Raw genomic sequence first — 10,160 nt, 5'->3', positions numbered from 1 at the left:
CGAGGTGCTCCTTGGCTGGTGGCCGCATCACTCCAGGCTCTGCCTCTGTCTTCACGCATCTTCTCCTCTGTCCTTTCCGCTTCTGTCTCTTACAAAGACACATTCCTCATTGGATTTTAGAGCCCACCTGGGTAATCTAGGATGATCTCATGTTGAGATCCTTAACTTCATGTCATCTTCAAAGCCCCTTTTTCCAAGTAAGGTCACAGTCAAAGGTTTTGGGGTTAGGGGATAGACATATCTTTTTGGGGGCCACTGTTGAACTCAGTACAAGTGCTGTGTTTATGCATTTAAGGAGAGGCAGTGACCAGGAGGAGTGCATGGGAAGCAGTGAGCTTTTTTTTTTTTTTAATGCCCTCAAGTTTTCATCCCTGTGGAGCTATTCCCCGTGCCCCTCTCTAGTGACTTTCCACTGAAGATAAGATAATTGCCAGCTTTTTTTGGTGACAAATAATTGAAAAAAGAGAGAGAGAGATCTAGCAGCCATTTCTTTTACCTTCAACTTTGGTGTTCGGGTACAGTGGTCAACTTCATGTGCTTAACGACACCATAGCCCCCAGAGAATTGCTGTGTGTGTATGTACCTCTGTGTGTCTGTGTGCCTCTGCTCCTAGGAAAGTAAATACAGTTATTTGCTTTTGAACATTTCTAAGAATTCTGATTCCTCCCTCGATTTTGTAACACAGAATGCACCCTGTGGGCTGACATAATGCACACATATCCCTTGGCTTCTCTTGTGACCAGGAGCTGGGAAGCACTGACAGGCAGCACTGTAACCCAAGGAGTACTCTGCTGGTAGATTTCCTAGTTTTTCCATGACCCTGGCTGAGCAAATGTTCTTTAGATTTGACCTGGAAAACCCTTGCTTGTGTGTTTTCTAGTTTCTCAAGCCACTATTAATGTACCTTCTTCACTTGGGCCACCCATGGTGATTCCTGCCCCGGATTCCCCAAGCCAAATACCTGTGATGGGATGGTTGGGTGATGTGGATGGATGGATGTTTGTGTAAGGGTTGAAAATGGGCTTTCTGAGATGAGAGGGCGGGACAGTTCCTTGTACTCTGAAACACCCCTCCTCTTCTGCGTGGGATCTTTCCAGCACTTCCTAACAGTTACCTGGATTTAAAATAAGGAATCATAATTGTCATAAAGCAAAATGCAGGGCTCAAAGTTGGGTTCTTGGCCTGCTAATTTCTTAAGTTAGGTAGACTTTTAAAATTTAGGAAGTAATAGTTCACGATTTTTATGGTAGCTGTTTGATTATATTAATTCCATAGTAGGCACTGAGGAAATTAAAAGAAATTCAATAGAAAGCAGTAGTAACCACTCAAGGGAAGAAGGGTGATTTGTTAAAGTTCAGAATCACCTCTCAACGTAAAAGCAAAAAGGTTATTCCACCAACTCAAACCACCTCATCATGGTCTGAGCCCTTGTTGGGTGAGGAGAGAAAACATTTACAGAAGACCTGGGGAGACCTTCAGACCTGGAACTGAGAAATACAGGGAAGCCTCACTAGAATAAGTCCTTTATTCGTGTGGTGGGAAGCCGGGTTACTAAGGAGCACTTTTTGATCGATTGGAACCAAACTCCCTTGGACTGTCTCCGGAATGAGTTCTATTACAATAGCTACAATAAAAAGAAATACAGGGAGGTATTAGTGGGGGTGGAAAAGAGAGGGACAGTTTCCTAAAGCTGTAGCAATTCTGAAATTTCTACAGGCATGGGGACATGTGCACACACAGGGTTCAGTCTCCTTTCTTTTCTTTCTGTGCCCTCTTATGAGGCACTTGACTTGGTACCAGCAGTGGTGGTGGAGCTCCTTCAGCCTTGCTAACTTCGGGTGTGTCCTTTTGTGTCAGGAGGAAGCGTTGTACCCTTTAGTTCCACGTCTGTTCCCAAGCTGGCTTGTCTCTTACGCTGATGGATTTTGTTGTTTGTTTAAACAACAGCAACAAACAGAAAGTTCATTCTTTCTGATAACTCAGAGCATTTTTTTCTTCTGCTGAGGCTAAAATATGCCACTTATTCTTTCCTAGAGGAGAAGAGGATAAAAAAGAACAATTAAAAAAGGAAAAATGAAACTAGATATTTTAAATTTTACGAGCGTTTTTTTCAAAACGAGAGTAGGCAGTATTTTTCCTTAAAGCAGCTATGAATTCAAGATAATGTTAGAGGAGCCTTTGATCGACTTTCTGATTTTATCCACACAAGAACTAGCCATCTCTTGGGAAGCAGGCACGGGGAGAGGGGGGTGAGGGAGGGGCCTTTGTGAGTATGTCTCTGCTGTTAGAGTTGGGACATGGAATTGCCAAGTGATTCCACGGCTTGAAGGCCACAGGTGAGACTTTCTGGGGTTTCTCCTGACTTGGAATTGTGTGTTATTTCCTTTACACTAGCCCCTGAAGATCTTGCGTGGCTCACTTGTCTTATTTAGTAGAGTCGGTTGTCAAGAGTAGATCCCCTTGGGGCTCTGCCTGTCATCTGTATTAAGAAGTCAGTAAATCTGAGCTATTGAGGAGAGTTCCAAGGCTCTGATTCTTTTTACCTTGGACTGGTGGTTCTAAAAGGCTCCAACCACAGCGGGCCGTGGCCTGGCCCTCTTGATTCCGAGAGCCTCTCAGGGAGGGGACTCGCCTGATGCGGATAAGGGGGATGATTCTAAACAGATCTCCCCCCAGCCATTTGGAAAACCGTTGTCCCAACCTCTGCTTCTCTGGAATAGTTTTGCCTCTGTGTGACCAGATGATTCAGGTGGGGGCAGATGTTTATCACAGCGTAGACGGGCAGTGGTGTTCCTTGTGGCTGTGACCTCATTTGGCTTCTTTCTTCCTTTCAGACCGCAACATGAACATTCTGCAGTACTGCCCCTCGGCCGACATCTGGACCCTCTTGGAAACCTGTGACGTCCACATTCGCAAGCAGCAGATGGTATCTGTTGAGGAGACCATCTACATCGTGGGCGGCTGTCTGCACGAGCTGGGACCCAACCGGAGGAGCAGCCAGAGTGAGGACATGCTCACTGTGCAGTCCTACAACACGGTCACGCGACAGTGGCTCTACCTCAAAGAGAACACGTCCAAATCGGGTCTTAACTTGACTTGCGCGCTTCACAACGACGGCATCTACATCATGAGCAGAGACGTGACCCTGTCCACCAGCCTGGAACATCGAGTTTTCCTCAAGTACAACATCTTCTCAGACAGTTGGGAAGCATTCAGGCGTTTCCCAGCCTTTGGACACAACTTGCTGGTCTCCTCTCTTTATCTGCCCAATAAAGCAGAAACATGACTGAACTGACTTAGGATTTAAAAGAAACCTGGTTCAAGGCAGAAAAAGAAAAAAAAAAAAAATGTAGCGTCCCATTTCCAGGGAGGCCGATTTCTAAGAGGAAAACGTGGGTGGAAGTAGGTCACATGTACAATAGCTGTAAATAAGCTTACTTGAACTAATTACTTGAAAACTTGTGGAGAAAAGAGACCAACTTTATTATTTTTTTAATTATTGATTTTTAAATGATGGGAGCAAATCCATGATAATATTTTCTTCCAAATATGGTACCCTTGGGCCAATGACTGAAACTGATCATCAAAAAGAAGATTCATTGTGTCTGCATTAGTAAAGGGCCAAAGTCAATAGTTGACGTGAATGGTAAAGATCATTTTAAAATCCGTTTCATTTAGGTCACTTGAAATATCATTAATACCTTAAGGGAGAGATTTTTATTGTTGTTGTTATTCATTTACTTGACAAACACCTATATTAACACTGTCATTCACCCCTTTTCTCCCCTATTCATACCCACATATACTTCCAGTGGTTTAAAAATAGGGTTCTGTGTTTAATTATTTTATTTGCACACTACTTTCCAGGAAACTTACAATAATGGAGCCCTACAGTGAGTCCTTGCAAGCATCCAGTCCTCCCAGAACCTTTCTTAAAAACGTTCTCAGCTATTTTTCGAAACTTTTTTGCAATTATGTGTACTGAATAGACAGATGTAACCTCTTATTTCATTTAGGTGGTAGATTGCAAATTTATGTGGTCAGATAAGTTGCATTGCTAGGCATTCCGTATTGTTTAAAAGAGAGGATATATTGTTTAGAAGGATGGATATATATATATATTTTTGAAATCAAGTCTTAGGTTTAAATGGGAAGGGAAGGAAAGACCAAATAAGAACAAAAATTGCCTTTAAGGTTACTTTTAATGAATGTATTTGACTTAGTTCTGTTTATAAGGTAAAAATAGATAACTTTATCACCTTTAGATCAGGCATCTTTCTAATTTAATCTTAGCCTTTTAATTCATGCTTTGCTTTTATGAGGGAAGGTGAGGATAGCTGTGGAACTTTGGTGCTGGAGAGGGAAGGAGCTTTTGTAGAAGAGGAATGGCCTCTGGGGGTATCTTTGAAATTTGGTAAGGTGCTCTACTTGTCTCGGTCATTGAATCAGATGGAACCCAGCTCCAGCAGTTGTCAGTAAGTCAGTTGACATGAATAAAAAGCTTCTGCCAATCCTAGCTCCATCCCTTTAAAAATGTATACTTACAGAAATGTTATTCTTTCTGAACTTCTCTGATCTTTTGTAATGGAATCAGTGAAGCTGGAAGCTGGAGTCCATCCTTCTGCTCTAACTTTCCAGTGACAGTGCGCCTCATTTTAAGACGTCCGCAGAACAACAACAACAAAAAACGATCGTGGCAAATCTGTGTGTCCCGCAGACATTATCCAGTACCTCCTGTAGGCATTTGCCGCGCAGACGTGGTGCAGAGGGTTGATCACTTCAGCGGAGTTCCCCACGTTCTCACAAGGTCTCTACAGGGTTTCTTGATGACCATGGCCTGCGAGGAGAGTGGAATTCAGGGTCTGGTTGTAAAAATTCTATTTGCACAACTTTTCAGGAATACTTGTATTAAGTAAATTGAGGCAAGCCTTTATTGTGGACCTGGAGACAGCTCTTGAATCTTGTCACCAAATAATCATATCACTACTCTACTTATACTACTTAAGGGTTTCTAAGCCATACCCATTCATTCTCAAATACTTAGCCTTTTTTTTTTTTAAACTCTGAACTGAAATCTTGGGGATGGTACTTTAATAATAGATTTATATTAATTTATATTCATTATGGAATTGAATTTCCAGTGACCTATAATTTCACTGCATATATTTAAAAATCTAATTTATTTTAGATAGTGTTAACTTTTGTTGCTACAGATCTTAACTTTTTTTAAAGCTTAACCTTGTATATTCAGAAGATTCTAGCCAGTTGAATTAGTTCTGGACGATTAGACCTTAGCTTGTAAATAACCACATCATATAAAATGTAATATTGTTGCTGCCAACCAGTTCTCTTCCTGCTTACATTCTTTGGGTCTGTTTTCCTCATGCCAACAATTAGATTCTTGGACCAAGTGAAGGCATACTCTGATCCACAAAGCTCTTTTTATAAACCGGGTTTGATGTGTGTGTATATGTGCTTATTATCTGTGCATGCGTGCGTGTGTGTGTGCGTGTGCGTGCACGCGCGTCCTGGCATATTATATCTCTAAGATATACAGACTTCTAACAAAGTTTTTGTTACTCTGGACTGCCAGCAGTACTTGGGCAAGGTGGAATGTGCAATAGGAACAGATCTGTGGGTTTGGGTCATGCTTCCTGCTGTGCACATCAGCTATGTTGGCATTTTAAGGATAATTTTAATTTAGCTCTGTTCTCATGTTGGTGCCAATGTTGTAGTGAAGACTCTACCTATGATGAGGGAATGTTGTTTTGAAAATCCCCTGTCATCCCCCAGGACTTTGCTTTTTTTTTTTTTTCCCAATTAAGTGTGTATTTTAATTCCAGTATAGTTAACATACAGTGTTGTATTAGTTTCAGATGTATAATATAGTACTCTTTGATAATATCCCTCTGTTTTCTTCCTCTCTCTAAATGCTTCATCCTTCTTTTCTGACATGCTTCTGAGGAGTGCCAACCTCCCACTATGGCAAGGGGAGTTAATGGGAAGACCCCTGCTAGTGGGAGCCACCTTGCCAGAAGCAACCTATTTTACGAAGAATGGTCTGAGTGGCAGAGTGAGTCCTGAGTGTGGAATGGTAGAGGGAGGTTGGTTCTCCCTGTCATTCTTTCAGGCTTTCTTCTTAACACCCTTGGTTTCAGAGGCCTTTCCTCTTAGCATCCTTGAAAGTTTTTCTGATGAAAGTGTAGGAGTTGATTATTTCAACAGTGTGAGTTAAGTCATAACAATGAAGTACTGAGAAGGTTATGGATTCTATTAAAAAACAAATCGATTAAGCATGAATACCAAAGAGAATTGAGCTTGGCCATGTTTTTTTGAACCAAAATCCCAAGTAATTGCAAATGCCTTAGATGTCAGTTAAAGTTGTACTGAGATGCCCAAAGCTCTTTCTCTCCAGAGGGAATTAGGAGGAAATGCTTGTTTTCTTTCCATAAAGGATTACTTAATGAGCATTGTAGATGCCATGTTTTCAGATTTCCAGGTGAAGTCATGGCCGTATCTGTTTGGCCACACAGGTCAATCGAGTGGAAAGGCCTTGGCCTTCTTGATCAAGCAGCGTCTAATGAGCAGTGGCTTCACGCGGAGCACTTGTGAGGCAGCGTAGTGACAGGAAGGGAGCTTGGGTGCGTTGTCGGGAGGCCTTTTTCCTAGACCAGGGCTGGGGGATATGTGACGTGTGTGCCTCCATCCTCTGATGGTGGCATCATGAATGAGTAGTACTCCTTTCCTCTGTGCTAGGAACTGGTCTCACAGTCCATGTCATCAGTGCTGCCAGGCATCCATCCATTGCCCATCCATGAGAGTGAGATGAATGGAGTCTATTTCTCATCCTGCCTTAGATAGAGGAGTGAATGAATTAGGTGAGTAGATACCACCCAGAATGGCTTTGAAAGCACTGAGCTGATTCAGCTCCGTTCCCTGGTTCCCAGAAATACTTACTGAAAGTCTGTTGTGTGCAGGACAGTATTAAGAACTAGGGATATAGACGTAAATGAACCATGTCCCCTGATCTGGAAGAGCTTACAGCCTTGTAAAAATGTTTGCCGTAATCATTATAACCCATGTCCTCAAAGATGCCTACCTTTGTCAGGCATACCGGGGCTCTCTGGCCCGGCCGCCTCTTCAGTCCTGACCCAGTCTGTCCACTGCTTCATGATCTACTAACAATTCTAATGAACCAGCTTTTCTCTAAATTTGAACATCACAACCTATGTTTCTGTTTTAATGGTATGCTTTTTTTTCTCACTACTTTTCATAGTCTTCTCTGTACTTCATCTTTCAAAAAAAAAGTGGTATGTGATCTGCTTTAAAGAGAATTACTAGGCACACAGCCTATTTGGCTAAGGGCTCAGCAGCTTGACCCCGTGAGAAGGGGGAGCAAAGTCAGGGAAGTGAGTGTTGGGAGAGAGGCGAGCTGTTCACGTGTGTGTTTGTACATATGCCTTTAAAACACTTCCATAAAAAGCATTACTAAGTGGTCCTTAAGACACTAGTCCTGACTGAAAGTCAGTTGTTGCCTGTGTGATCACTATCCAAGGGTGGTTTTCTGTCCTTATGTTTCATTCATGTAAGAATATTTGCTGTTTCTCATTTTCTTGTGTTGATTTAGGAACACGATATAAAATACACACCAGTTGATATAATGCTAACTTCTGCACTTGATATAACCATTTTTATCCATTCCTCTAGGACACATTAAATGTAAAAGATGGTCAATTTTGAGGAGCAAAAGGCCGCTGAGATGACTTTGGTAGTGTTGGCTGGTACTTTCTCAAATGGATGTCATAGTTTATTACTAGTAAAGAAAAGGAAAATGTAATTTGCATTATTGTGTCATTTTTCTAAGAAAAATCTTAATAGGGGGTTCTTTAGATGTCTCTACAATGTTTTCATATCTAGTGGTCATTTTAGGAAAATTGATAGTCTGTAGAATGAACAATTATGTTTTGTTATGACTGACACTTTGTTAAAAAGGTTGTATTGTGTCTTCAAGTGTGGCTTAAAATGTAAACATTATGGTATGATTCATTCAAATACAATGATGCCTATGATGCACTCACTCAAATAGCATTTGTTCTGTGTTTATAACTAGAACCATAGAAGAAAATCTCTTCAAATAAAATAGTTCAAAATCTTAACAAGCCAAATTGTTGTCCGTTAGGTACTGTGTACCAGCTGTGTGGTCAGGGCTGTGCCAGAGCAGAGAGGACACGGATCCGTCAGGTGGGGGGCTCCTGACTCACTGGGAAGGCTGGACTAGCATACGGGAACCAACTAGAGAGGCGGTAGTCCTGTTGGAAGATGGGCCAAATGGGGTAACAGGTTGCGAGAGACTTTAGTGTTTGGAGAAGAGGGATCTGGGAGGAGGATCTCTGAATCCTTAGAATTCTGCAGTTTCAATCCAGCCATTCAGCAATTACAGCCCACCATGATCTGTTCCACCCTGTTTTCTAATGTTTCCCACTGTTTCCTTTAAGCACCCATCACTCCAGGAAAACTGGAACACACAACTCCTTGCCTTTTCTTTTTTTTAAGATTTATTTATTTGAGAGAACGGGGGAGGGGGAAGAGAGGGACAGAGGAGAGAGAATCCCAAGCGGATTCCCCACTGAGTGCAGAGCCCGATGTGGGGCTCGGTCTCATGACCCTGAGATCACAACCTGAGCCAAACCCAAGAGTAGGAGGCTTCACCAACTGTGCCACCCAGATGCCCCACAACTTCTTTTGAGGCAGGGGGAGTAGCTGGGAGGGCAGCATCACAAAATGGGGTTCAGTTACTAGATGACATCCCACGGATGTCCATTCCCTTCCATCCTTTGATTGCCCCACGTGCAGGAACCCACCTGCCCACACATGCCCTCCTTATATGTACAATTTTAAGAATGATCCAACTTAAAACAGCACTGCTACCTATGTCAGGTAAGAAACCTGACATACCCACCTTTACACCAAGGGAAGCAGTCAAAAATCAGATCCAGCCACTGCATCCAAAGGTGACATCACAGCTCACCGCATCCCAAGTCCAGGGTTGTCAGGGGATATCCATCCCGAACCCCCATGGGTGACCGCTCAGTTCTGACAATCTATCATGAATAATTCAGATTATTTCCTACACACCCAAGACACACCAAAACAACCACACCCAGCATGAATTGAGCTCCTACTCTGTAAGGAACTCTAAGCATTTTTAAAATTGAACTGATTTCATCATCACAACAATCCCATGTGGTAAATACAAATATTATCCCACGTTACAATCGGGGAACCTGAGGCACTGCAGGTCACACATTCCTATTTGGGAAAAGGGAGAAGGAAAAACGGCAGTCACTGGTCCAAACTGTATACATCTTCCTGCAGGCAAGGGCTAGCGAGGGTTCCCTGCTCCAAAGGTGGAGTCGGTGCCTGGTCAGCTAATCTGGGAACCCTTGCTTCTGCCTTGCAGCAGGATGTTCTGGAGGCCTGCCTGGGTGCTGTGCCCATGCGGTAGCCCTCTTCCTATTGGAACAGTTATTGCAGGGGGTGATGTGTGGGGAGAAGCTGAGAATTTCTGTAGAGGCTGGGGGATCCTCTGTTCGCAGGCCATTGACATTTCCTTGGCGATAAAACCCCTTTAAGAGCCCAGTTAGAGCTTGGCAGATCTGATCTCTGGCAACTCTGTGGGCTAAAGGCCCAGATCTAGTAGGGCCTGGTTTTTTAAACTTGAAGCCCATCTTTGTGGTATTTGTCTTCCTGCCCATACTCTTTACCCTTAGCTTAATGGCCCAATCTTTTCCTCAGCTTTGGGAAAACCTACAACAATAGGGATCTGCCCTTGCCAGGGTATATCCCAAGGAATGCTGCTTTCATAGAAATGCTTGCCTCTCTGTGGCAGGAGGTGTTTGGGAGGGGTTCTGGGCATGATTGCCCACTCTGTTTCTTTGCCTGTTCCGAAGGCCCAGTTCTGCTATATTTTCCTGTTTGTTCGTGCACCTTTGATGGAAACAGAGGCTCTAGATCTTGCAGTTCTGCAAGGCACACATTATCTGACCCTTTGCCATTGCCTGGCTGCAGGCAGAAGGGTGAAAAGCCTGGGCAACAGAGCAAGACTGGCTGAGTCAGCTTCCCAGTTCTGCACTTTATAGCTGTATAGCCTTGGTCAGGTA

The 10,160-nt window shown here is 43.1% G+C and overlaps 1 protein-coding gene across 3 annotated transcripts in view; it reads left to right on the top strand.

Annotated features, from left to right (window-relative positions):
* The window catches only part of KLHL42 (kelch like family member 42), a 21,143-nt gene extending 12,983 nt beyond the window's left edge, over positions 1-8,160 (top strand). Inside the window, exons 3-4 of one of the 3 annotated variants that reach the window (XR_004683349.1) lie at positions 2,835-3,646; positions 6,757-8,160. Coding sequence is in view for 1 of the 3 variants with exons in the window: in XM_035027997.1 (XP_034883888.1) it covers positions 2,835-3,286 (452 nt within the window). In the remaining 2 variants the exon portion in view is untranslated. Of the gene's footprint in view, positions 1-2,834 lie in introns of all 3 variants that reach the window. The other 2 variants (XR_004683348.1, XM_035027997.1) reach the window with 2 other exon arrangements.
* Positions 8,161-10,160: the final 2,000 nt, after the last annotated feature.

This window comes from Mirounga leonina, unplaced genomic scaffold (genome assembly GCF_011800145.1).
Source record: "Mirounga leonina isolate KUSES-001 unplaced genomic scaffold, KU_Mleo_1.0 Mir_201, whole genome shotgun sequence".
Classification (NCBI taxonomy): Eukaryota; Metazoa; Chordata; class Mammalia; order Carnivora; family Phocidae; genus Mirounga; species Mirounga leonina.
The sequence above is the reverse complement of the archived record's forward strand: the minus strand, read 5'-3'. Positions and strand labels throughout refer to the sequence as shown.